Source organism: Ochotona curzoniae, unplaced genomic scaffold (assembly GCF_017591425.1).
Source record: "Ochotona curzoniae isolate NIBS_2020 unplaced genomic scaffold, NIBS_Ocur_1.0 contig_66, whole genome shotgun sequence".
NCBI classification, from domain to species: domain Eukaryota; kingdom Metazoa; phylum Chordata; class Mammalia; order Lagomorpha; family Ochotonidae; genus Ochotona; species Ochotona curzoniae.
Window position 1 is genome coordinate 5441500 of NW_024466512.1, and position 27047 is coordinate 5468546.

General features: G+C 51.1%; 1 protein-coding gene across 1 annotated transcript in view; it reads left to right on the forward strand.

The window, feature by feature from the left end:
• Positions 1-20233, forward strand: part of CPXM2 (carboxypeptidase X, M14 family member 2) — a 97352-nt gene extending 77119 nt beyond the window's left edge. Inside the window, exons 8-14 of the mRNA XM_040991741.1 lie at positions 110-233; positions 1718-1914; positions 3003-3182; positions 8214-8511; positions 12707-12846; positions 13665-13764; positions 19129-20233. Coding sequence (XP_040847675.1) covers positions 110-233; positions 1718-1914; positions 3003-3182; positions 8214-8511; positions 12707-12846; positions 13665-13764; positions 19129-19382 — 1293 coding nt within the window. The 3' untranslated portion in view covers positions 19383-20233. The remainder of the gene's footprint in view (positions 1-109; positions 234-1717; positions 1915-3002; positions 3183-8213; positions 8512-12706; positions 12847-13664; positions 13765-19128) is intronic.
• Positions 20234-27047: the final 6814 nt, after the last annotated feature.

Below are 27047 nucleotides of genomic sequence, written 5' to 3' on the forward strand. Positions count from 1 at the left end.
GAGAGGGGAGAGCATCTGGGGAATGATGAAGGTTAGGGTCAAGGTGGCTGCCTTCTTGGGCCCCCCTGCCTATGTGTTACCTAGAATCCTGGCCTCACTTTGTTTCCAGCTGATGAAGGTTGTGAATGAGATGTGCCCCAACATCACCAGAATTTACAACATTGGCAAGAGTCACCAGGGCCTGAAGCTGTATGCCGTGGAGCTCTCGGATAACCCCGGGGAGCATGAAGTTGGTGAGCGTACCCCTCCAACCTTGGCTCTGGGTTGCTTTCTCGAGCAGTAATGTAACCATTCCATCAGGAGGACACTGAACAAGCCAGTGTGACTAGTCCACTCGGCGACCTCACACTCGGACCCTGCATACTTTGGTCCTTCATCCCCTTTCATCCCCTCATCTTTGGGGGGCGGGTATGGAATTGCTCAAGCTGGGAATCTCTCCCTTTCTCCAAGTGGACAGAGTTCCATTCTGTGTTCTCCACCTTTGAGAACAGTCGCAGTGGGCACCAGAGGAGGCACCGAGACAACATGAATCCTTTCCTCTCTCAGGTCATTAATGGCACAAATTGGAGGGAGGGGGTACACCTTTTTAAAAAAATAAAATCTCCTGCCCTATTTTCCTGGGTTGCAGCACTGCTTGTGCAGTCGCTCCCCTAGCTTGTGCTCCTGCAGTGGAAGGGGCTCCTGCTGCCTGCAGGGAGCAGAGGTGGTTCTCCCAGCCTGGAAGCATGAAGTCCAGACCCAGGTGCCAGCAGACTCAGTGTCTGCCCAGGCACCTGGAGACGCCTTCCTTCTGCCCTGTGAGGATTCAGCTCATGTGGACGAAGGGGTCCAGTTGGTTCCCTCCAGCTACAGAGGGGGTTATGCCAGCCACAGAGGCCCCTCCCTCATGACGACATCATCCCACCTCTTCAAACTGTCTCAGGCTCCCACGTTTAATCATGACACTCCAAATATTTCATTTTCTTTTTTTAACTTGGCTTTCCAAGGCAGAGAGACAAGAATCCCCACTCTGCTGGCTTGTTTCCCCAAACATTTACAATGGTTAGGGCTGGGTCAGGCCGAAGCCAGGAGCGGGGACAGTCCAGGTGTCCACGTGGGTGGCAGGGCCCGGCTCCTCAGACTATCCACCTGCTATCTCCTAAGATGCACAATGGCAGGCAGTTAGATTCAGGAGCGGAGCTGGGATTGAATCCGGTACCTCAATATGGGGATACAGGCATCTTTACCACTAGGCTGAGTACTCCCTCTTCCCATTTTTGACAGTTCAAACATGTCCAAAATTGAGCTGTGAAGTAGAAAAGACTCTGACACCCCCTTTGCATATTGAGTCTCCGTGGACTCGCCCCGTGGGACCGTCTCTGCCTGTCTTTGTCCCTGTAAAACTTCACACGAAGTTCCTTTAGGCAAAATAATTAGTCTCCCCCAACTCTAAGCACAAGATACTTATCCTGGCTCATGTTTAACTGGCGAATGGCCAACCCCTAAGTCCTGTGTTCTTTTGGCTGATCTTGCAAAGACGTAATAGGATTATTACCCGGTGATGAGTGTCATCCATGATTTTTCTACACTTTTATCTACTTGACCATTTAGGGAATAAACCACTGGTCCTGGGATAAGTTCAGAGGTTTATTGGTAAGAACAACAAGGGCCAGCTGATACGCCTTGGAGGTGTCTCCCGGCCCGGCCTGGCTAGCGCTCTCTGTGTTTCTGAGTGCAGGTGAGCCTGAGTTCCACTACATCGCGGGTGCTCATGGCAACGAGGTGCTGGGTCGGGAGCTGCTGCTGCTGCTGCTGCAGTTCCTGTGCCAGGAGTACCTGGCCGGCCACGAGCGCATCGTCCGCCTGGTGGAGGATACCCGCATTCACATCCTGCCGTCCCTAAATCCTGATGGCTACGAGAAGGCCTCCGAAGGGGTAATGTGCCCACTCTTCCCATCCCACGCCTGCAGGACCCTCTGCCTCCCGAGTGGTTCTCTGCTGAGGCAGCAAAGCCACGGGGTTTAGGAGCTGCTGAACAGAGTTGAGCATCCCTGTGGCCCTGAGGAGGGCGGCCCATCCACCACATGAAGGATGTGGCAGGGAATCGCCGTGTGGCAGGGCCAGGGCACTTACAAAACGGCCTGGGAAGCTGGAATTAGAAGATAACTTCATTTAGGGTAAAAAAAAAAAATTGAATTCGTGCATGGCTTTTTTCATTATGTCAATTTCCATGACCTTTTGGAAGGCTTTGTGTCTGCGGGTTTCAAGATTTTTTTGTGCTCAAATGAACTTCTCTCAATTTCATTTTCAATGTACTTTTCAAACTACCCTCATATATGATAACCAAATGTAACATATTACCTTACCCGGAGCACCGAACAACAGCATACACTGACCCTAATTATAACCTTTCATCCTCTCGTTAGTCCTCCAAGGAGAGTTATTATTGTGATGCAGTAGTGTATAGAATTTAGATATGCTATAGGTATGCACAGCATAGACAGAATTACAGGCTTACAGAATCATGTGTAGAGTAAGGCTTCTGTTAGGTCACATTGCATATCTGCAGAGGCATACCACAGGAGCGGGGAAAGAAAAGCCATATTTAAGACCAAAACACCTGTCAAAGGTAAACTATGCTACAGAGATACGGATGCAGGTAGTTGGTTAGGGATTGGGGATGCTGACCAGAATCCTGGAGCAGGTGTATTGATGCTGCAGGATAGGAGCGTCCTGCATTGGGATTGCAGTGGGAGGGTGCGGAAGGGAGGAGGAAGAGTCATGCAAGGAGGCTCAGCTTTCCGAGCAGGCCAGGAGGCCGCAGGGGTTGTCTGGGCAGCATCTGTGGAGGGCCTGGACTGCGTTGCCTACCGCCCACTGCCACCATGTGCTCCCAGCAGGCTTCTCACCTTGCCCTTTGCATGCGGACCTTGGGCCCCAGGGCGTCCTGAGGCTTAGAGATGCTGCCTGCACGGGGGTCTACCCCGTAGACCGAGGGCTTAACATCCTGACCCCTCTTCCAGGGCTCGGAGCTGGGGGGCTGGTCTCTGGGGCGCTGGACTCATGACGGGATCGACATCAGCAACAACTTTCCTGACCTCAACACATTGCTGTGGGAGGCCGAGGACCGACAGGAAGTGCCCAGGAAGGTGCCCAACCACTACATCGCCATCCCTGAGTGGTTTCTGTCAGAAAACGCCACGGTGAGTGAGCGCCTGCCTGCTCCTGTGCAGAGCTGGCGGGGGTGGTGGGGGGGTCGGAGAGCAGCCCCGGGACGCGCAGGCAATGTGACATTTCAGAGACAAAATCAGTTTACTTGTCCTCAATAAGAAAGCATGGTGTTAGCAGTAACCAACTTTTGGGCTGACCTTGGGGGCATTTTTCGCAGAAATGGCTTCATTCTATGTCTAAGCAGAGAGTGCTTGGAAAGTAGAGACTCCCCTGCACTGTGTGTGTGCCACTAACATAATGACCCTCATCATTGTCAATTACACGACTGCAGAATCACTCCGAGTCCGTGCTGATGGCTTGATGTATGTTATTTTCATCTTAATGAGAAGTCTCCATGGGTTCTTACTTGTGGGTTTCTTTGGAAAGTAAAAGGGTATTCGATGAGAAATGTTTTACTCCATTTTCTTGTTTCACAAAGAGTCTGTGTTGTTGAAGCAATGCTCCCAGAGCAACCTGGGTCTGCACAGACCACAACAATCCCCCTCCACACCCTAACTCTCCAGCTGTACGTGACCTTCACCACCACACTGTTGGGTTCAGCGGCAGCTCCTGAGGCAGCAGAATGACAGGAGCTTAGCAAGGGATCTGTCCATTTCTTTCCTCACGCAAAAGGACTCTCAGGACCAAGAGAAGCCTGCTGGTCATCAGGGAATCCAGGGTTGGGGCTTCCTCTTGCCCTTCCAGTTAATATGTGACCTCCGTCCGGCCTGAGGCCCACCAACTCAGGTCACAGTTTGTGCTGGAGCTGCCGTGTCTGGCAAGGAAGAGGAGAGGAAGATCCTTGCTTATATTGTACAGTTTCCTCAAACCCACTGTGTGACCCCTTTGCTCAGGCGTCATGGGCCGGAGTTCATCTCCTGTCGCAGAGACAGCAGGGACATGCTCAACATGCAAGCTCCAGCAACACTCGGTGTCCACAGCAGGGACATGCTGAACTGGGCTGCAAGCTCCAGCAACACTCGGTGTCCACAGCACGGACATGCTGAACTGGGCTGCAAGCTCCAGCAACGCTTGGTGTCCACAGCAGGGACATGCTGAACATGCAAGCTCCAGCAACGCTCGGTGTCCACAGCAGGGCTGTTGAGGGGGTGGCTATGGGAGGGTGACAGCTCTACTGCTCTGTGTGGGAGGCTCTGCCCGGGACAGCAGCGTGGCCGCCACTTACTGCAGGGGGCCAGGAAGGGACCACAAGGCAGCGCAATCACTCATGGGTGGACAGTGTGGCACACTGGGCTAAGCTGCATCCAGTGTGGAAGTAACAGCATGAGTTCCAGCTTCTTTACTTCAGGTCCTGCTAATTAATAATACATCCTATGAGACAGCATATTATGGCTCTGGTGCTTGGGTCGTCATCCGCAGGGAAACCAGGATAGAATTCTGGGCTCCTGGCTCCTGGCTTCAACTTGGCTCAGTCTTGGCTTGTGCAGGCATTTGGGTGGGGAAGGGCGCTGGCCTGCATGACAGTTCTGTCAGGATACTCAGGCAGCTGCTGTGGGTAAGGCTGTCAGTGTCCTCTGGTGCCCCGAGTTTCATCATTCCTGTTCCCTGTGGCCACGGTCCCTCTTTCCCCTGAGTTGTCACCCTTGCACACCAGGGCTGTTACTAGTTGGGAATGCCAGGATCCAGAGTGGCATGTGGTGGCTGACCTTCTGAGCTCTGAGCTGCTGGAGAGAAGTCCTCACACATGGCTGTTTCAGTGCGCTCACACAAAGGTCCAGGATTGACCTGGCATTTTGAGCTCGCTCTCTGGAATTGAGGAAGAGAGGGTACACTCCTGTCATCCTAGTATCTTTCTCAGTTATGGGTATGTCAGACAAGACAGCGTCAAAGATGAAAATTTGAGTAAAAATCTAACAGCTTTGACAGGGGGCCCCACGAGAAGTCTAAGGACTATTTTCTGCTGAGTGCTGTAAACATTTTCAACAACTGATGACATGCAAGGCCGCAAAGGAAATTCTAACCGCCTTCGGGGAACAGGAGTTGCAGAGACCCTGGCCTCATGACCACACAGTTAAACTAGAAGACAGGAGTCAGGCTAATGAAAAGTATTATCATGTGCTTTTTAAAAAATGAAAGCTTCTAAATAATGAGCCAATGAAAAGGACTGCACAGGGCCTAGCGCAGTGGTTGTTGCACGCGAATCTTCTGCCTACAGTGCTGGCATTCCGTGGGAACACTAGTTCATGTCCAGGCTGCTGCACTTTCAATCCAGCTCCCTGATTTTAGCCTGGGAAAGCAGCAGAGGAAGGCTCAAATCCTTGGGCCCCTGAACCCATGTGGGAGATCGGGAAGAAGTTCTTAGCTCCTGGCTTTGGATGAACTCAGCTCCAGTCGTTGCAGCCACGGGCGAGTAAAACAGCGATGGAACACCTCCCTTGCTCTCTTTCGTCCTCTCTGTGAATCTGCCTTTCCAACAAAAATATAACTGTTTTCAAAAAAAAAGGGAGACTATGCTTACAAATACAAAGTTATTAAAACTGGATAATGGTGCCAACATTATATATCAAAATGTGTGGCATTTAGGGGAAAAAAAAATAGTGCCTTAGAGCAACTTAAACCTATGGTGATCAAATTGCTAAAGGAAAAAGGCTGAGAATAAATTGAGAAGTGAGAAAATGAATACTGAAAGAACCCCAAAGAAAGGAAGAAGAATGATGCAAAGAGCAGAGATCAAGAAGATAGGAAACAAAGGCAGAGAAATGAAACCATTTATGCAAAAATGTGAGGTCGAAATTAATCATCACTCAGCCAGACCGTCTACAAGATAAGCAATTGACATGTGAGGCCAGGAAGACCACTAAAACGTAATATGCTCGACATCGCTCATTCTATAAAAGTTTAATAAATTCAGCTTCATCAACATAAGAAAGCTTGCTCTTGAAAAGATTTTAGATATTCCAGTGGCAAGCTAAAGCCTGGGAGAAGTTATTTGCAAATTATGTAACTGAGAAAGCATTAGAATTTTATGCTTTGTAAAGAATAATTAGAAAAACTGAACAGCTCAGTAGAAAAACAGGCAAAGATGTGAAGTGACGAATGGAGGAGGAAACCAACCATGAAAAAGCATCCAATGATGCTGCCCGGCCAGCGCCAACCCTGTCGCCCACAGATGGGTGAGGCTGGGGAGTCCAATACACCCGGGGAGACGGGGGTGGGCATGGAGGGTGGTCCCCTATCTACTCACACCTGCCGTGGAAAAGGCTGTAGGGTAGCTTTGTTCAGCATAGGAAAGTCTTATGTAGAAATTTAGTGTGACTAGGACCACCCCCCAAACTCCCTGTTTAAGACTAAAAGCAAACAACCCTGAAGGATGTATTAGGCAAATTCATGCAGGAGAGAGAATGAGAACTGGTGCCCAAGGGTGCATGGTCTCCTCTGAGGAGAAGCAGAAGGCATGGAAGGAGTCACACAGGCTCTGGTTAGGGGTGGGGCCTGGGCTTGGGGAGTGGCTGGTGGCTCACAGGTGAAGTACGTAACAGCCAAGGCCAAACACAAGACAGTCATGATGGCGTGGGAGGAAGTTCTGTGGTTAGCCCAGGCCAGGGCCCTGGTGTGTTTAAAAAAAAAAAAAAAAGAACAAAGCCTAAGGAACCCATCGGGTCCCTCCTGTCCCCTCTTCAGCATTCCGAGCAGTGTTGCATAGTCCTCTGCCATTTTAACTTTCATTTTGCTGAAATGATTCACATGAAGGTTTGGAATTTAGGATAGATAATTGGATTCATTGAGCAGTAGCTGAATGGCTCGGGTTTCCCAGGTAAGTCCTTAGGAGACTCCTTTCCGTTTTTCCCTTACCTTTTTATCATTAGAACGTTTTATCCAGTGCAGAAAAAGCTCTGAGAAAGATTGTGAAGGGCTGCAAGGGCCATGCCATTTGACTACGTCTGTTAATCCGTTGGTTGCATCCTCTTCCTCCCTGGATAACAGAAAATTCCAGGTGTTTCTGGAAAATACGGACACTCCTTTAAATTGCAAATTATTGCAGATTGAGTACCCCTCATTGGAAGTATCTGGGATCAGAAATATACATTTTACATTTCGTGTTTTGGGGATCCAAATATAAGCTCCAAATTCTCTGATGTTTTATAGTCGCCTTACAAAGCCTATTGTAAGTAATATTTTAATGAGTTTATGCATAAACAAAGTCCCAGGATGTGCAATTGCCCACTTGGGGCTAAGAAGTTTCAGAATTTGCATTTTTAGATTTGGGATGCTCAACCTATACCAGTATTCTATCAAAATAGTGATTTGCTAACATTAGGCACTATCCAGTGTCTCTGAGGACACGGAGACTTTTTTTCTATCATTCTCTCCCCGCCTCTTCTTGTTTTAGCTCAACATCCAAATAAGGCCCATTCATTCTGACTGCTTTGTGAATTTTGCTTAAAAGGATTGCTCCAACAGGTTCCCTCCTATTTCTTGCTCTTTTGTTTCCCCGGGGATTTTATTATTGGTGGTCTTGTTTCTCTCTAATCACAGAGCATTTTTCATCCTCACATTTCTGTGCACCTGCTGGGAGCTGGGCACTATGCTGGACACTATGCTGGACCAGTTAGAACAGGAGCTGGCAAGCCCCGTCCTGCGGCCCAGCCCCTCCTGGGCCCCTGTTGTCAGTGACTCACTGCCTCACTCATGCCCCTGACTCTGCCTCTGCAGCTTCTGTGTCAGAGCAGAGATGAGTGGTCCAGACAGCCTGAAACCTTTCCTGTCTGGCCTTTCACAGAAAAAAATCTGCTGCCCCAGGAGTCAGGGCTGGGCCGGAGTCGGGCTTGCTGGATTGTGGGTTTGTGTCTTTCCATGGGTGGCACACCCTGGTTGGCTGTGTCTCATTCTTGGGCTGTTGGTAGCTGACGATGAATAGGCCTGGTCCATTCATGCATTGGGTACAAAATGATGCTACTCCAGTCTCTGGGGTTGGATGCCAAAACTTTACATTTTGTTAGGGTTGGTTCATGAAAGGGCTCTTTCCCCACTTCCCGGTGTTGATCAGCTCTGCGTGTTCGCAGGTGGCCGTGGAGACCAGGGCTGTCATAGCCTGGATGGAAAAGATCCCTTTTGTGTTGGGCGGCAACCTGCAGGGCGGAGAGCTAGTGGTGGCCTACCCCTACGACATGGTGCGCTCCCTGTGGAAGACGCAGGAGCACACGCCCACTCCCGACGACCACGTGTTCCGCTGGCTGGCCTACTCCTACGCATCCACCCACCGCCTCATGACAGACGCCCGCAGGAGGGTGTGCCACACGGAAGACTTCCAGAAGGAAGAGGGGACGGTCAACGGGGCTTCCTGGCACACCGTGGCGGGAAGTAAGTGCTGTGTGCCCTGCCTGGCGTCAATGATATCAGGGTACTGGGCAGGAGGAGCCTGCAGGTGCCTACAGTTAGAGCTACCAGGGCCAGGCCCTGGACACAGCGAGTCGTGGGCTGGGAGCGCCTCACTCCCTGGTTCACAGCAGAGATACTGGGGTTTCTGAGGCTCAGGGAGAATTCCTGCAGGGAGCAGGGAGAGAGCTGGGGTCTGTGTCTCAGCTGCTGCTGCTGCTGAGCTACTCAGATGTCACACCATCAGAGTGTGGCCCCACATGAGCCCCCAAAAGGAGCCTTGTGAAGGAGCGGAGAGCATGAGGGTGCTGGTGCTGGTTTCCCCAGAGCCCTTTTGACTTGGGGGCATCCCCTGCTTTGAGTCAGCAAGGCTGGGCCTGGGGCCCCAGCCCGGCTGTGAAATGCCTTTGAGCTGCTAGACCAACATGTGGGAAGACCATTTCCTGCATGTCTGAGGCTGGGGCGCATGGCCACACTGATCCTGCACCATGGGGCATTTGAGGTGTCATTCCTGGTGTCCCTGGGACTACAGAGAGACCCCCATGGATAGCTTTACGACAGCCAGAGGACCCCATGGTTCAGAGAGGTCAAGATAAGCCTTCGCCTCCTATCTTGACCTGGTCCCAGCCCAGGACTCAAATCCAGCCTGGGTTTGCAGATATAGCGTTCCCCAGTCTCCTCTGCACCAGCCTTCAAGCCACCATGCATGATGTACAATGCTTGTCTTCTCTGTTTTGTGGGGATTCCCTGTCTGCTAGACCTGGGTTCAAATCCTGAGATGTGGTTCAGGGGCTGTGTGACACTGCGCAAGTTGCTTGACCTCTCTGGAGCCTGGTGGTTTTCCATCTGTGGAGAGGGTCATGATGTTGGCGGCCATGTTCCTGGTGCTGATATCTGCTTCCCAGCGCTGTAAGAATTACAAAGGTGGCGGACCGGGATGTGCGTCTTCAGGCTTCTGAGAGAGGCTCTGTCGGGGGCTAACATTTCCTGCCATCTGCCTCTTTCCACAGCCTGCTGCCTGCAGCCTCTCAGTATAAGCGTGTTCTCAGCTGCCTTACACTCATGCAATGATCTGACGTCTGGGATGTCAGCCCTCGCATGCTTGCGAGTGTGTCTCCTGCGGGAGGAAAAGGAAACACGTGGAGGGGTTTGTTTCCCTGGCACGGACAGCGCGCCAGTTCTGCTCCATGACAGCCCGAGTCGGGGCTGCTGGGACTAAGTTGTGTGTGCATAGCGGCACTCGCCAGCGTCGGTCTGTCACAAGGGGCTGAGTTGTTGGCCGCCACATGGTCACGGGGTGGCATTTTTTCCCCTGCCAATTATGTTTCCATAATTTCAGGGACTTAAACGGCAGAACCGTGTGGTGGTTTGAGCTTTTTAATCACTCTTCCCACGGCGTGATGAAGTCTGCAGATTCATTTCTTTGGAGATTAATGAAATGGGATTTCTGTTTCCTCCCTGCTCCCTCGCCCGCCCATGCATCTTTTGTCTGCTTCCTTCTCACTCATGAGCGCGGGGCCCACGGGCACTCGGGGAGTGGGGAGGGCGGCTGGGAGCACGGCTCAGTGCATTTCAATGAGCCTGTGGAGCTCTCGCTCTGCTCCTGCCAGCGTGCAGCCATCACAGGAACCTGCAACATCAACCACGCACCACTGTGTGCCCTGTTAGATTGATGACAGGATTCTATTCCAAGAAGAAGCACAAAGTGGGCTCTGACAGCCCCCAACCCCAACTGGAACTTTAAACTGCCTGGTCGTGCCTCCTAGCTCCTGGTAAACCTGCACTGTAGACAGGAAATGAAAAGTTTATTTTTGAAGGCATGCTCTGGCCAGATGTGACCAAGGCAGCCTCAGCAGGATGACATATGGCGAAGGACAGTGTGGGCCCTGTGTCTCCCTGCCGTGAATCTGCGTTCTCACCATTCTGTGGATTCTTCTAGAACTGCTGGTGCCCTGAAGGAGTCATTGCTAGATGTCAGGTCCATGGCAGGATTTCCAGAAATCGTGATGATGTCAGCACACAGCTAGGCCCATGAGTGTGGAGGTGGCCATCATTCAGTGTGCGCAGAGGAAAGGAAGGCAGAACCTGTGCTAACTGTGTTAGTTCCCAAGTACCTGTGCCTGTGCCCTCTGTGACTCCACGGTGCAGGGCTGGCAGGGTGAATGGGCCCCTGGCCTTCCTCCTCGCTCAGATCTCCATGCTATCCTACTCTTTTTTCTCCCCAAAGATGTATTTATTTACTCAAAAGACAGTGACGGAGGGAGACAGAGAGAGGCCTTCCACCTGCTGTTCCTCCCCAGATGACCACAGCAGCCAGGGCTTGGCCAGGCTGAAGCCAAGAGCTTCTTCCAGGTCTCTCAAATGGATGTGGGTGCCCAAGCACTCAGACTGCTTGTCACTGCTTTCCCAGGTGCATTGGCAGGGAGCTGGATTGGAAGTGGATCAGCTGGGACTGCGTGGGATGCTCGTGTTGCAGGCGGAAGCTTTGCCTGCCATGCTGTAGTGTCAGTCCCTACCCTACCCTTTTATTCTACTGATGGATCCCAAGTACGACCAAAGACGGGCTGGTGACATCAGCAGCCAGTCTGGAACCCGCTAGGCAAAATGTGCATGTTGTGTACCCTGTGGCCTCAGATCTCAGGGATGAGGCAGCCGTCCCACACTGAGCTGCCCTTGAACCCAGAAGCCATGAACTTAGGCCAGTACCTGCACTGAGCACAGCAGGAGGGAGTGCGAGAAAGGGCGGCAGAGGCCAGGGCTGCTGGAATCTACATGACCTGCTTGTCTCACAGTCAGCACAGAGCCCAGCTCACTCGCCTGTGCCTTGCGTGGCTTGGCTCCTTGGAACCCTGCACCTGGGGAGAGGCCATGCTGCAGACAACCCAAGACACTGCTTGCTGCTCATTGTACTCAAAAGCAGCAGAAAACCCTGGGCACTGCCACCCAAAACCCTTTTACCTCTTGCATGAAGCTTGAGCGATGGTCTCCAGGGAAAATCGGTCTTTGGAGGAAAAAAGGAAGGGAGGGAGAAAGCAAGGAAAAGAAAGAGAGAGAGAGAAGAAAAGGGAGGAAGGAGGAAAGAAAGGAGGGAAGAAAGGGAGGCAGGGAGCGAGGAAGAGAAAGAGAGAGAGAGAAGAAAGGAAAGACAGAAGGAAGAAGGGAAGGGAAGGAGGAGGAAGGGAAAACCCAGAGCCGTTGCTGTGGTGAGCACCACAGAGATAGATTTAATTGACCATTTCAAAGCCGTAGCATTGAGGCTGGCCTGTGCACAGCAGGTTAGGCCCGGTGATGCCAGCATCCCGTAGGAGCAGCAGTTCCAGTCCTGGTTGTTCTGCTTCCTGTTCAGATTCCCTGCTAATGTTCTTAGGAACGAGCGGAAGATGACTCAGGCTTGTGAGCCCGAGCACCCACCTGGAAGACCCAGACGAAACTGCAGACTCCTGGTTTCAGCCTGGCCCCGTCCCGGCCATTGTCATTTGGGGGAGCGAGCAGGCAAGCCAGCGAGCCAGAGGAGGGAAAATCTTTGTCTTTCCATCTATCTCTGTTAAATAAATAATTCTTGAAAAAAATAAATCCATAGTGGGGCCCAGTATAGTAGCCTAGTAGCTAAAGTCCTTGCCTTGCACATGCTGGGATCCTGTATGGGCGCCGGTTCTAATCCCGGCAGTCCCACTTCTCATCCAGCTCCCTGCTTGTGACCTGGGAAAGCAGTCAAAGATGACCCAAAGCCTTGCTACCCTGACTCCTGGCTTCGGATTGGCTCAGCACCGGCCACTGTGACCTCTTGGGGAGTGAATCAGTGGATTGAAGCTCTTCCTTTCTGTATATCTGACTTTCCAATAAAAATAAATAAATATTTTCAATTCCATAGAGTTGATGTTACTGACAACTCTATTCTAAAAAATGGTGTGTTAAACTGTGTTTGATAAAATACATATCTATGTGCTATGCCAGCCTGTTATCAAAGATGTTTTTATATGAGTAGGGGTCTGTCTTGATGTAAAGCTGTGTGGTTGCCTCCCTGCAGCTACACACACTTGCTGTATTGTCTCACTTTATCTGGAGTGGCACTCTCCACCTCCCTGTTGACAGGTAGTCCCCAGAATGTTCTAGAATGTTCTAGAATGTTTTAGCTTCCTCTCAGCACCCCTCACGGCATGGTTTCCTTGTTGACTTGCAGGTCTCAATGATTTCAGCTACCTTCACACCAACTGCTTCGAGCTCTCCATCTATGTGGGCTGTGATAAATACCCGCATGAGAGCCAGCTGCCCGAGGAGTGGGAGAACAATCGAGAGTCCCTGATTGTGTTCATGGAGCAGGTAGGGCTGTGGGCAGGGGCATTCCCAGGCTGGGGTGTGGCTGGGTTGTGGCTGGGGTGTGGCTGGGGGTATGGCTGGGAAGTGTGGCTGAGGTTGTGGCTGGGGTGGCTGGGTGTGTGGCTGGGGTGGCTGGGTGTGTGGCTGGGGTGTGGCTGGGTGGCTGGGGGTGTGGCTGGGGTGTGGCTGGGTTGTGGCTGGGGTGGCTGGGTATGTGGCTGGGGTGGCTGGGTTATGGCTGGGGTGTGGCTGGGGCATGGCTGGGTTATGGCTGGGGTGGCTGGGTGTGTGGGTGGGGTGTGGCTAGAGTGGCTGGGTGTGTGGCTGGGTGTGTGGCTGGGGTGTGGCTGGGGTGGCTGGGGTGTGTGGCTGGGGTGGCTGGGGTGTGGCTGGGTGGCTGGGGGTGTGGCTGGGGCATGGCTGGGTTGTGGCTGGGGTGTGGGGGGACAGGGCTGTCTTTATGGATGACCCTTTTGATTTCTTTCCCCATCTGGCCTTTATGACCGCATAGGGTAGGTAAGTAAAAGCAAATGTGCCTATAAAAAGTAAATGCCAGTTTCCAGAGAATGATGTTTTTATGCCATCTCAGAAGCTAATATTTTTTAAGCTTCTGGATTTTAAAAATTCTCCTGGGGCGCTCTCTAGTGTACAACCCCCAGAAGCAAGGCATGGTCCCTGCAGAAGCAGGCAGCCTGAAGCGGAGCATGAGGCCGTGAGCATTCTTGGTGGGGACTGGGCCTGCCCTGGGTTGCAGCCCCCTGCCTTGGAATGGTGGTGGGCAGGGAGACCTCACCCCGGATCTCACCGTGTTTGCTGAGCAGGTTCACCGCGGCATCAAAGGCCTGGTGCGGGATTTACATGGAAAAGGCATTCCAAACGCCATCATCTCCGTGGAGGGCGTCAACCACGACATCCGAACAGGTAACTGGATGCGGTTCAGCTACGTCTGGGTAAAGAAGTCTGTTTGCTGGCAGGGTCTCACATGGGTTCTGATCATGTTGTGAAAACAAGGAATGTCTTACCTAGACCTGAATAAAGGTCTCCTTGCTTGCTCCTTCCACCTGCCCAAGACCCTTGCCAGCCAGATTTCCAGACTCAGCTCCCCTGGATGCCCTCTGCCTCTGCCCTGTGGTGTGCTGGGGGCAGCTGCCAGACTCCCAGTGGCATTGGGTATTTCTGACAGGTCAAGCAGGTTGCTCTGCCCCTGCGGGGCTGCTCAGCTCTCAGACAAGGATAGAGGAAGGACTGGAAGGGATGGGGAGGCAGGCAGGTGCCCCTAGAGGGGACACTGGGCCATGTTTGTGGCCTTGGAGAAGCAGAGCGGGGTTCAAGGAGGCAGTTCCCAGGTCATAGCAGTCAGGGGCCAATAGCAGTGGGGGTTAGGATCCTGGACAGCAGTCCCAGCATATCCAGACCTGGCAGTGCTGTTAGCTCCGTCACTTTCCACAGCAATCTCGTTTTCTTGAGGCGCTCACCAGATGAAGCTGTGAGGCCCTCAATGAGATCTCACAGGTCTGGCTACTGAAAAGGGCCAATGGCTGAGGTTAGTGACTGTCAGTGCTGTGTCCAGGTGAAAGGGGTCAGGGCTTGAATTTCTAGAACCCGAGGGTGATAATCGGAGGGTAAGGAAGATGGTCTTTAAGAGGCATTGCTAAGATCTTTGTCCCACTCTCTCTGCTATCACAGACCAAAAATTCAAGACCCAGTAGATGACACCTCAGCCTCCAGCTCCTAAAATTGTGACATTGTGTCATGTTTTCAGGTGGGACTGTGCCATGGCCATGTGACCCTGGGACAGCCAACTGCTTGATGACGCTTGCAGGAGGGGGTCATTCCTACAGGACCCTTTCTCAGAGATTATCCACGCAGGTGTTCTCTTATGTCCCTTTTCACCCTCTGAGGGAAGCAGGCCACTCCTTTCCCCTTGTCCTGATGGGGAACAAGCCTAAAGAGGCACCTTGACATGTGAGGAAGGGGCAACTTCTGGTCTGACTGCTGTTGCAGCCGGAAGCTGCTAACCTCTTCACAGAGTAGAGCCTGACACGAGGGCAGAAGAACCTGGGAGGTCCCGTGTTTCCCGCTGTGACCTGGGATGCCCCGTGTCTAACTGGTAGTCCTGTGTCCCAGGAGTCATTCTGCCCCCTTCCTGTCCCCCTGTCACAGCTCCTTGGGGCTGGAGAGCCACGTGCTGGGCTGTCTGGCTGCTTGCTGCGTCTATCTGACTCATCGTGCCCTCAGTTCTTCCTTACTCTCTCTGGATCCATGCCCAGATGTCACCTTCACGCAGCTATCCTGAGCCACTCTGTCCCCACACAACTGCTCTGCCTGTGCTGTTGGTCCCTTCTATCTCTCCCAGTCTGATGCTCTCCCTGCTGTGGTGCCATGTGCTTGGCACTCGTGTCCGGTTAGCTCCCATCGTGAAGGCAGAAGGCCTCGACTGTTTGTTCCTGGGTGTTCAGTCATGAACCACACAGTGATGAATGTTCAGGTCTTCAGTAGGCGTGTGTGCTCAGGGTTAAGGTTAGGGTTAGGGTGACTGCCTCTGGGACTGGGGTCCTGTGCGAACATGTCTGGCGTGGTCCCAGCAACCACAGTTTCTGTAAGTGCTCTCTGTGGGGTTTGCCTCCCGTGGTGTTCTCAGAGTGTGTCCCACCACTGAGCAACGCATGAATGCAGTTTGCGACTCCAGATGCTCAGGGAAAATGGAATTGGAAGATAAATTTGCTTTGGTGCAAATTATTTTTGCAAATAGCATATTTGAGGACTCTCCAGGAAATCACAATAAAACAAATAAGCACATGTCCTCCCTTATATTTGAGAGCTAAAAAGAGAGACAGAGAGGAAGGAGGGGAAGGAAGGAAGTGCTGGCATGTATCAGTTTTCCTGCAAATACAGTTTCCATTAAACTTTAACTATTGGTTAGTAGGATTTATACACAACTGTGTCACAATGAATGTGAACAGTTCATGATTTACCTTCAGTGGGTCAGGATGCACATCTTCCATTGGTGATTGAGCATGACCCCTGCCTATTTTCCTGCTGGCCTGTGGTCCTCTTGTTGGCTAAGTGTTTGATTCTATAAAGTCACTCAAAATACGTTATTTCAAAAATATATCTTAATAAGTTTATGGAAAATATCCATCATGAAAAACTACCCATGGGTTTCAGAGGCTTTTGTTTAGATTCACTTTATTCTTATTGGAAAGGCAGACACACAGAGAGGAATATCTCCCATGCGTTGACTCACTCCCCAAGCAGCCACAGTGACCAGAGCTGTGCAGATCCAAATCCAGGAGCCCAGAGCTTCTTCCAGGTCTCCTATGTGGGTACAGGGTCACAAGGCTTTGTACCTTCCTCAGCTGCTTTTCTAGGCCACAAGCAGGGGGCTGGATGGGGAGCAGGGCCACCAGGACACAAACTGGCACCCATATGGGATCCCAGTATGTGCAAGGAGAGGTCTTTAGTCACTAGGCTACTGTGCCAGGCCCCCAGAGTGTTTTTTTCTTGATTTCAACGAAGCAAACTTTATCATACAATGCCACTTTCCATGAGCTTTCGCACGTGCCTACCTGTTAGGAGCACATTGCCGGAGAGCTGAGATTTGAGCCTAGGATTAGAGACTCCACATCCAGTGCTCCTCCTGTCATCCCCACACTCTCGTCTTCTTGGGAGAGCATTCTCTATCCATAGGTCCTGTCCCCAAAATAAACCAAGCCATGTGACCCACCAGTGAAGGGAGACCCTGGGACATGAGGATGCAGTGAGGCAGAGACCCAGGCCCGGTCCAGACATTTCTCAATGCCAGTCTGCCTCTCAGCATGTCAAGCACAGGAGCCGATGACTTGAGTGGTTGAGATGTGTCTGAAATGCTGCAGAACAGCGACTGCTGTGTAATGCTGTCCGTTGCATTCTTTCCTTTTGATTATCGATTGTTTTACTGGTTAATATTTTGTTTGTAAATCAAGCAAAGGGATATTAGAGATAGACAGTTCCCATGTGCTGGTCCAAATGCCCACAGCTGCCAGGGCTTGGCCAGGCCACAGCTTGGAGACAGGAATTCCATTGAGATCTCCCGTGTGTGTGGCTTGAGCCGTCACCACTACGTCGCAGGGTCTGCATGAGCAGGAAACCCGAGCTGGAACCCAAGCCCAGGTGCCCAGGTACACAGGACAGGGTGTCTTGAGGGTATCTCAAGCGCCAGGTAGCCACCAGCCCCATAATCATTTCCTCCAGCCGATGGCCACAGACCATGTGGTCCCATAAGCCCCAGCATGAACATAGTGCATAGCACATAGCAGCCCCTCGCAGGCATCCATGTATCCACTGGTTTACCTGCTCCCCCACCCAATCAGTGCATGTGGGGCATGTGCCCACAGCGTGCTAGGGGCTGTGCAGGGCGCTGGGCTCACTGCAAAGGAAGAGCAGGCTCTGGAACTGGTTCTGTACAGGATTTTATCTGAAACAGTGCTGACGAGCTCCTGTAGAAAGAGCCTGGAACAGTCCTTGAACGATCGAGTGCCTCACACAGTGTGAGAAAACCTGAGTTTTAAACTGAATGAGAGACAAACAGGCCCTGGGGTCCCCTAAACCAGGATGAGAAAGAATGCTTTGTTTAACGGCCTCCGAATTTCAAGCCCCTATAATCAAGGAGACGGTTTGGATGAGCTAATGGGACATGTGTGTCTCTCTCTCTTTATCATCTTCTCCGTGAATAATTTCCCCCAGTGGATTCTCACGACAGATGAATTCCACGCTTTACTCATTGCTTTTTATTTTATTGGTTTCCACATCTTCCGGTGCTCAGCACAAGCTTGGAGTCTCCCTTGGTTTCTGTCTGAGGCTTATGTGATCTGACAGGTTTTATTTCAGGAGGATTTTGCATAAAGTAAACGGAGATGTTAAATGGAATTCCACAAGGGGAGAGAAACTAGTATGGGATGCATATAAATGTGTCAGCTCAGCCCCTGCCCCGATCTCCCTGTGGCTGTCCCTGGCATGGTGGACAGCGACCTGACCTGCTCACCAGTGCCACCAGCGCACATTGGGCTCCCATTGCTTCTTCTGCCCACAAGTGCCCGGCAGTGCCCACTGTGCACAGACCTGTGATTAGGATTCTGTGAATGGCTCCCACGGGCATAGGTCTGGTTGGCCAGAGGGACAGGTATCCGACACGGTGGCCCCTGCACTTGACAAAATGGCTGATCTGAGGCTTTCCTGGCCATTAGGGTGGAAGTAGAGGGAAGGGAGCCTTAGAGTTATCCAGGGAAGTGGCAGCCTCGAACTCCAGAGAAGCTGCACCAGGCAGAGAGAGAGACCCAGGCAAGGCTGGAAGCCTTCAGGTCCAGGAGCTGAGACTCTCTGACCCCAAGCCTGCAGGGTGCTGATGACTTCTGGCTTTCCTTTAGCATGTCTTAGGGGGCACCTAGTGCGTGCCCGGTGAGTACTGCTGAGAGCGAAGCGAGGGTAGGCCAGGCCACGGTGAGCATGCATCCTCCTCGAGGAGGCCTGTGCAAGCCTGAAAGGGCAGATGAAGACGTCTGCTGCAGGCTGTCAGGAAGGCCAAGGAAGGTCCAGAGTCCGTGAATGAGGAAGCTGCAGGCGATTGCAGAGTGAGGGGCTGGGATGGCTGAGCAGGGCAGGAACCTGATGTCCTGTGGGCGGGAGTCGGTGACACGCTAAGGCCCAACCCCACTGGGGACTCGGAGGAGCGTGGTGAAGGCCTGTTGAGGAATTAGTCACAAGAGGCACCCAAGGGTGGCTGGCCAGTACAGGAGCTGGCGAGGCTGGACTGCTGTCTGGCAGTGGTAGCTCTGAGGTCTCTTGTCTCCCACCTGTGGGAGGAGGTGCAAGATACCAGCCCCGCTAATGCTCCCTGAGCTCCAGGGCTGTCCCTCTTGCTGTTTAGAAGTGTCCTTTGAAAACAGCTTCTCTGTGCTAGTAGCCTTGGAAGCTGTGGCCTGATGGCTTTTCAAGATGGCGCTGTGTGTCAAGGACAAGTTCATGTCTGTAATGCTTGGCTTGTGTTGTCAACCGGGACAGGAACAATGGTTTCTCTGTCTCCTCATGTGTATTAGCACCATGGCAGGTCCCACTCCCCAAACACCTTCCTGTTAAAAAGCAGACACGTATCTTCCAATGAGGAAGCTTGGCTTCCAAAACACATTCAACACCTGCAGCGTGGGAGCTGGAGCCCTGCGCCTTGGAGCCCCTCCGGGGCAGGGAGGCCACTCCTGGTGTCTGTACTGGAAGGAGCCGCTCTGAGCTGCCCTGGTTCTCTCTCCACAGCCAGCGACGGGGATTACTGGCGCCTCTTGAACCCGGGAGAGTACGTAGTGACGGCCAAGGCAGAAGGCTTCACGGCATCTACAAAGAACTGCATGGTTGGCTACGACATGGGGGCCACTCGCTGCGACTTCACGCTGAGCAAAACCAACCTGGCCCGGATCAGGGAGATCATGGAGAAATTTGGGAAGCAGCCGCTCAGCCTGCCAGCCCGCCGGCTGAAGCTGCGGGGACGAAGGAGGCGGCAGCGAGGGTGACTGCCCAGACCCTCGGGGCTCGACTTGGACCAAGGCAGACGACAGCAACCCCAGGATAGCTGCCTCATAGCAGCCTTGCTCACTGTTGTCCAGAGGCACCCCCAGGAGTGTTTGTGGGCATTGCCAGGCAGAGCCCAAAGGGCATTTTCTTTTCTTTGTTCCCATTTATCTGATCCTTCGGGCAGCACAGCAGAGAGAAGTTGGCGGGAGGGAGAGAAGTCAGTGAACCGAGCTGAGCATCAGAGAAGGAAGGAGCCAGCCTGCTCAGCCTCCTTCGGCACAGCCCCTCCTCCTCCCTCGCGTGACAGCAGGCATTCCTGGGCATCGACAGTGGGCCCAGCTAAAGCACTGTGGGCCCCGAGCCCTGCTTTACCCGGTGCTGCAGTTCGATGCCCATGGCCATCCTGAGAGCCTCCCCTCGCCGGCCCCAGGACATTCGGAGCTGCTGCAAAAGGCCCTGGTTTCTGTGGACAATAGGCATTTCCTTGTGAGCATCAAAGCCCCTGAATGCACGTTCCCAACGGGGAGGCATGCTGCTGCGGGGGGTCCAGGGCAATGCCACACCACAGCGGAAGCCTGCGTGCTTGTCACACGTGAGCTTGGTCTACAGGGAGCCCTCTCGGCTCTTCCAGATCAGGAGTGCTGGGGATCGCAGGGTGGAAAGACCAGAGTGCCAGCTTTGCCAAGGGCCCACACGTGTTAGTCTGGCTCTCCTGTTTGGCCTGCTAGGGCTGTGAAGGAGCCAGGAGGAGGCTGAGCTGGCAGCTCCATCTGCTCGAGGTGTCGCCCCTGGCATTGGACATCCACATTCCTGAGCTGGCCCTACACCAGTGTGCAAGTTGTTTGCAATGTGTGGCATGACCTTCCAAATTAAATGAAACCTGATGGAAAGTTCTGGTGATGGTCTGTGATCTGTCCTGTCTTTGCAAGGGTGACTGAACAGCTACACATGGAAACGGCCATGCGTGGGAAGGGCTGTACATGAACACCCACCCCACTCTGCCCCACACAGAAACCCAGTGCTGGATGCCTCTCTCACCCAGGAAGGAACAGCCTAGCATGCAGGCTGAGCACGTTCAGTGGGGAGCCAGGGGAAGGTTTCTTGGTACACAGGCAGCCACCTGAGCTCCTGCTGAGAGCGGGCACCCCCAGAAAAGGTGTCTGCTTGGGAATGAGCAACCTCTGCCCCATGAAGCTCGGCACCAGTGATAATGCTGCTGAGTTCCTGCCTCCTCCCCCGGAGAGAGGGGTCTGCAGCCACTGCTGTCCCCCAGGGGTGCCAAGAGCATCTTTGAACAAAGAAGCAAAAACCTACTTACTTATGTGAGAGGCAGAGAGATGAGGAAGAGAGGGGGAGAGAGCGACAGAGAGAGCAATTGATTCCATCTGCTGCTTCACAACCCAGATGGCTTCAGGTACTAGGCCAGGCTGAAGCCGGAAGCCAGGAACTCAATTCAGGTTTCCTATGGGGGTGGCAGGACTACTTACTCATCACTGCTCCTCTCCCCCGCTGTCAGGGAGCTCATTAGAAGGAAGTTGGACTCTGGAGCCAGAGCCAGGGATCAAACCTAGGCACTCTGCAGGATACAGGCCGGTGCATTAGTTGGAGTCTTAGCCACTAGGCTGAAAGTATATGCCGGCCTTAGTATCTTCAAAGTAAAGAAGCTGTGTGCCTTTTTGATGCCCACTGCTTCATGGGACACAGTTGCTCATTCCAAAGTAGGCACCTTCTTTGGGCTGCCCATCCTTAGTGGTCAGTGATGTTTTTTAGTAGGAGAGAGGGGGCTGGCATGGCGGTACATAGCTCATCCTCCAACCTATGCTGCCATCATTCCCTATGGGCGCTGATCCGTGTCCTGGCTGCTCCACTTTTGATACAGCTCCTTGGTTATGGCCTGGGAAAGTGGCAAGGATGACTCGGGTCCTAGGGCTTCTGTACCTACACCCAGGTGGGAAACATGGAAGAAGTTCCTGGTTCCCAGCTTCAGGTCAGCTAGGTTCTGGCTGGTGTAGTGATTTGGAGAGTGGACCAGCAGATGGAAGACCTTCTCTCTCTATTTCTCCTTCTCTCTATAAAAAAATCTGCCTTTTAAGTGAAAATAAATAAATCTTCCAAAAAAGAGAGAGAGAGAGAGAAAGAGAGGGAGAAGGGTCAGCATTGTGGCACAAGTAAAACTGCCACGTGAAACCCCAGCTTCTCCAGTGGCCCCCCACTTCCAACCCAACTCCTGCTAGTGCTCCTGAGAAACCAGTGGAAGATGGCCCAAGTGCTTGGTACACTACCTACTTCGCAGGGGACCTGGGGAAGTTCCTGGATTCTGAGACCATGTCCAGGTTCAAAAATAGCACTGCCTCAAGTACCTGTGCCTGCTGTGGGCACAGGCCAGATGAGACTGGAGTGCCTCTTGGACCCAGACATGGGAAGATGCAGGCCCAGGGAGGGCATCTGGAGTTTTGGTCTGAGACAGGGGTCCAGTGTCTCTCTGGACAGTGTGCTTGGGTTCTGGGGTAACACTGGTCTAGCTGGTCTGAGCCCCAAGGTAGAGAGGGGTACCCTGAAGCCCTACTTGGCGGCTCCTTTGCCACCACAGAGGCTGGACATGATGTAACAGCTGGTGACATTCTGACGGCCAGTGGGCACGGCAGCACGGACTGGTGTGGCATGGTGTTTCACCCATCTGGGGAGCCAGCATCGAGCTCTGTTGCCAGCATTACAGCTGAGGGATGCTGCAAGACCCCTCCCCAGGGACGGCTGGAGCAGAGGAGCACTTCTGAAATGGCACTCTGTCCCAGAAGGCAGCCAAGTGTCACCCCTACGCAGAGGATTGTGGAGCTGGCATTGAGCACGGCAAATGTTTGCCAGCTTTGTCCCTGGAGCCAGGAGAGCTGGGCTCATATCCCAGCACTGCAGCTTTCTTCCCGCAAGACCTTGGGTGAGGCATGTAAACTTTGTGGATCTCAGTTTTCCTGTCTGTTAAATGGGCACAGCACAAGGCTTGCCTCCCCTGTCTGTTGTGAGGCTCCTATAAAGAGGCACCCAAACAGGGCACCCAGCCCATGGTGGCATTCGGTGCCAATGCAGCAGCTGAGCAGGTTTCTATTTTTCAGGACTCTGACCCATCACTGTGCAATTCCTCAATCTCACAGCTGCTACTAACTGTTTGTGTTACTACCATTTCTCCGACAAGGAAGCAAGCTTCTTGAGCCTTTAGAAGTCAGTCGCTGTGATGGATGCTTCTTGATTTGTGCTTCTAGAGCCCTTGAACCCTGCATGAGCCACATGGTGAAGGACAAGGCAGTGAGCGAGGCCCTGAGACCCAGAAGCCACCCGGAGTCTGCTTTCGGTGAGTCCCCTCTAGAGATCAGGGCCTCCTCCCTGACCCTACCTCACTCTTCCTCCTCCCAGCCCTGAGCATGGGCTGCCAGGTGCCCACATGAGTCAGTATGATGGCAATGCCAAGGTCCCCCAGTTGCCATCCAAACCCCAGGGAGCACAAGTTCCCCACAACATCATGGTTCAACACTATATCTCCTGGGTATTCCTAGAAAACACCCACAGGCAGAGAGCCTGGATGAATTAAGGTGCTACTGGAGGCCCCTGTGTCACCAGTCACACTGCCTGGGGTCGAGTCCCATGCCTGCTTCTGTTTGTAGTTTTCTGCTAGCACACTGGGAGGCAGCTGGCAGTGGCTCAAATAACGTGAGTCATTGGAGAGCTAAGCTGAGGTTCCAGCTCGTGCTTTTGGTCTAGTCCAGCCGTGGCATGGATTTGGGGAGTGAACCAGCAGGTGGAGGATCTCTCTCTCTCTGCCTTTTAAATAAAGAAAACAAAGCACATGTACGTGATCGGATCTGGGGAGACGGGAGGCTTAACCTCCCTGGAGAAGGTCTGCCCCTTCAGAGGGGCAACAGAGCCCACTTGTCATTGCCCCTCCTGGGATGCAGTGCAGGCCAGAGGGCGAGAATGAAACTTTGACAGCTTTAGTTGGACCCCAGTGCTGCCTCCTGCCCTCTGAACGACTCAGCCAGTGAGGTCATTGCGGCTCCAGGATTTGTTTCCCCGACTCTGAAGCACCAGGTAACTCTGCCTCTTGGGGTTGCTCTGGGGGATTCAAGTCCTTGCAGCCTGTAGCGCTGAAACGCTCTAGAAGCCAGTTATTCTAAAAGGCAGCAGGAACATCTTTATGATGCTCAGCCAAACATGTGTTCCCACCTGATAACTTCCTACAGCCGCGTACCTGTTCCCTTTGCAGCATCTCTCAAAGCAGGAAGAAAGTGCATGCTCATGAATGTGATGCTGAGCAGGAAAAAGTAACGAAGACCTGCAAGTTCAGTGTGCTTCACAACCCGCGTGCTGGCGTCCATCTTCCTTAGCAAAGAGCTCTTGGTCCACTGCGCATCCACTAACGTAAGTTGATGTGATCCAAAGGTTTACATTGTGTAAGGCTCTTAAACATTACTGTCAAGGTGGTACTTTATAAAATATAACTACTTCTTAAATTTTAAAAAAAATTAAAGCATTTTATATTTTATTATTATTATTATCATTTTATGATACAGTTCCATAGGCTCCTCGGATTCCCCTTATCCCCACCCCAGTTCCCCCCACCAGTTCCTCTATATCATTACTAAGGTATAGTTCTTCATACACAGTCGTATGTCCATCATTGCAGGCATGGACAATGGCAGAGAGTCCAGCATCCTGTTGTCAAGATATAGTAAACAGTTTCATTGTAAGTCCATCTTTGTCTGGAAGTAGAGATGCATACTGCACTATATCCTCACATCTGGATGTGATAGTCTCCGTTACACAGTTACTATACATCCTCTCAAATGAAAAGTCATAATACAAAATCAACAATAGAAAGAATAATAGAAATTTACAATGCCATGAAGTTAAATAACATGTTACTAGATATGACAGTCTCCATTACTCAGCTACTATACATCACCTTAAATGAAAAGCCACAAAACAAAATCAACGTCAGGAAGAAAAAAGAAATTAACACCATGAAGTTAAGTTACATGCTACTAAATGACTAACATGTAGCTAAAGAAATGAAAATTCAGAACCTTCTTGAAGAAAATGATGCTACTGTATGATCTATGAATCACTGAAGAATTTAATCAGAAGAAAGTGTTTTGAAGAGATGAAACCAACAGAAAACAACAAAACCTGTGCAATATAGTCTCCGCTGATTTTTGTTTTGGTGAAATGTGTCTCTTCTAGACAACAAATAGATGGGTTTTGTTTTTTTAATCCAGTCTACTAATCTATGACGTTTGATTGAGCTTAAGCCATTTACATTCAGGGTTAATATGTATGGGTGGTACTTTGGTCCTGTCATTTTAGGACTGGGTTGTTCATTGATTTAGTCATCTGTTGTCATTTTACTGGGATGTTCTTCACCTTTGCCTTTGGTTTTGATGGGTACTATTCCTCTTCTCTGTCAAGAGAACATCTTGAAGTATCATTTGTAGGGCAGGTTTGGAAGAGGCAAATTCTTTTAACTTTTCTTTACTGTGGAAGAATTTTATTTCATTTTCAAAGACGAAAGAAAGCTTTGCTGGATATGTTATCCTAGGCCGACAACTTTTTTCTTTTAGAATCTGGACTATGTCACTCCATTCTCTTCTTGCCTGTAGAGTTTCCTGTGAGTTTGATCAGCATTCCTTTATATGTCAGTTGATTTTTTTCACGTGCACATTTCAGGATCTTTTCCTTGTGCTCAATTAAAGAGAGCTTGATGATCATGTGTTTTGGTGAAGATTGCTTTTGATCAAGCCAGTTGGGAGTTCTGTGCCCCTCCTGAATCTTGTTTCCCAATTCTTTCTCTAGATTAGGGAAATTTTCCTTTATTATTTGATTAAATACATTTGTAAAACCAGTTGCTCTTTCTGCACCTTCTGGAACTTCCATAACTCTTATGTTAGACTTCCTAATGGTGTCTTTCAATTCTTGAATACTTTTGTTGGCCTAATCCAGCTCTGCTTCCAGCTTTTTGTTTGCTTCCCCCTGATGACAAAAAATATTTTCCAATTCTGAGATTCTTTCTTCTGCTTGCTTCATTCTATTTTGGAGACTCTCCACTGTACTTTTAATCTGCTTTACTGTTCTAATTTCTGATATATCAGCTTTGATTTGCTTTATTGCTGCTATTGCTTGTGTAAAATATTCCTTAAATTCTTTGAACTCTTGTATGTGCTTCTCATTGTTGATCAGAAGCTTTAAAATGAGTTTTCTGAATTCTATGTCCCCCATATTCTCGATGTCTTTCTCAGTTAACTCTGAGGTTGGCATAGGGTTTTGCTCCTTTGCAGGGGAGTTTTTGGTAATATTCATTGTGCCTTTGTCTCTTCTTTTGTTCTTGATCATTCTGGTTAGCAGAGTCTTCTCCTTGGGGCAGGTTTCTAAGCTGAGTCACTCACAGGTCTACAGTTTGATTTTACTTATTATAGTTGGTACATAGCTCTTTGCTTGCATCCAATTGTGCCACTCCCTCAAGTGATTTCCAGGTCTGGGTTCTTACGTTAGATTTCCACAAAGAGCTGCATAGTCCCAGCTCCTGGCTCACCAAATCTACCTTCTGTGATACCGTGCTGAGGCTGCACTGTTGTCTGTACAACCTTTCTCCTGCTTCTGGATGGAGCAGGTCCCAGGATTAGGGAGACACAAGGTGTCCTATATAGCTAGGCTGTTGGTGGTGCTGATCTTGCCGGAACCTGTTGGACATTAGGTCTGGGTGCCATACGAACCTATTTTGACCTGTACAATGCCACAGTCGGTATTATTTTCCTGCGAGACCAGTGCAATCCACTGAATTCAGTGAGTTCTCTTGAGCTCAGCACATGCGCAGTTCACTGTTGTACCCTTTAGTCCTAAAGCTTTTGTCACAGTGTCCAAAATGGCACCTGACATGTCCCTACTAGAGTTCTTGATCTGCTGGCCGTCAGGTCTGAGGGCCACCCAGACCTGTGTTGGGTAGAACTTGTAGAATGCCACGTTGATGCAGTTCACTGAGTCAGAAAAGAGCTCACTCCCAGCTCAGCGTATGCACAGTCCTTTCCCTTGCCTTTGCCTCCTTATGCAAAATGGCGCCCAATTCAGCTCTAGGGGCTGACTGGGCTGTGAAATCCACCCTGCTCTCGCACTGGCCATCTGAGATCTGCTGCTCTGTCTTTGCTCCTGGTCAAATCAAATGGACCAGCAGGACAGATAGTTCTTTGTCTGGGTTCACCTCCCAAACTCCCAGTGAAAGTCCCTTCCCACCTGGTTGCTGGTGGAATTCAGATTGCTGGTAGTGGAATGCTCCTGGAGTTTCAGTCACTGCAACACCACACCGTTGTGTCTGCTGCTTTCCTGTGTCTGTCAGTCTCCAGGTACCCTCTGCTGTTGTTCTGTCCTCTCCTATTTCCTGGAACGTGTCCTCTCTGCTTCATCCTGATTAAATGTTTTCCCCGTCTGTTTAAATGTGTCCTTACCCTATTCCACCATCTTGATTCTCCCCAAAATACAACTGCTTTTGAAATACAGAGTTTGTCAAAATAATTATTTAAACACAAGTTTACATTTCTATAATCTTAAACATTAATTAGGAATAACATTAGCTTATTTGACCAGTAGACAAGAGTATGTTTAGGAAAACAAAAACACACCTAGTAACA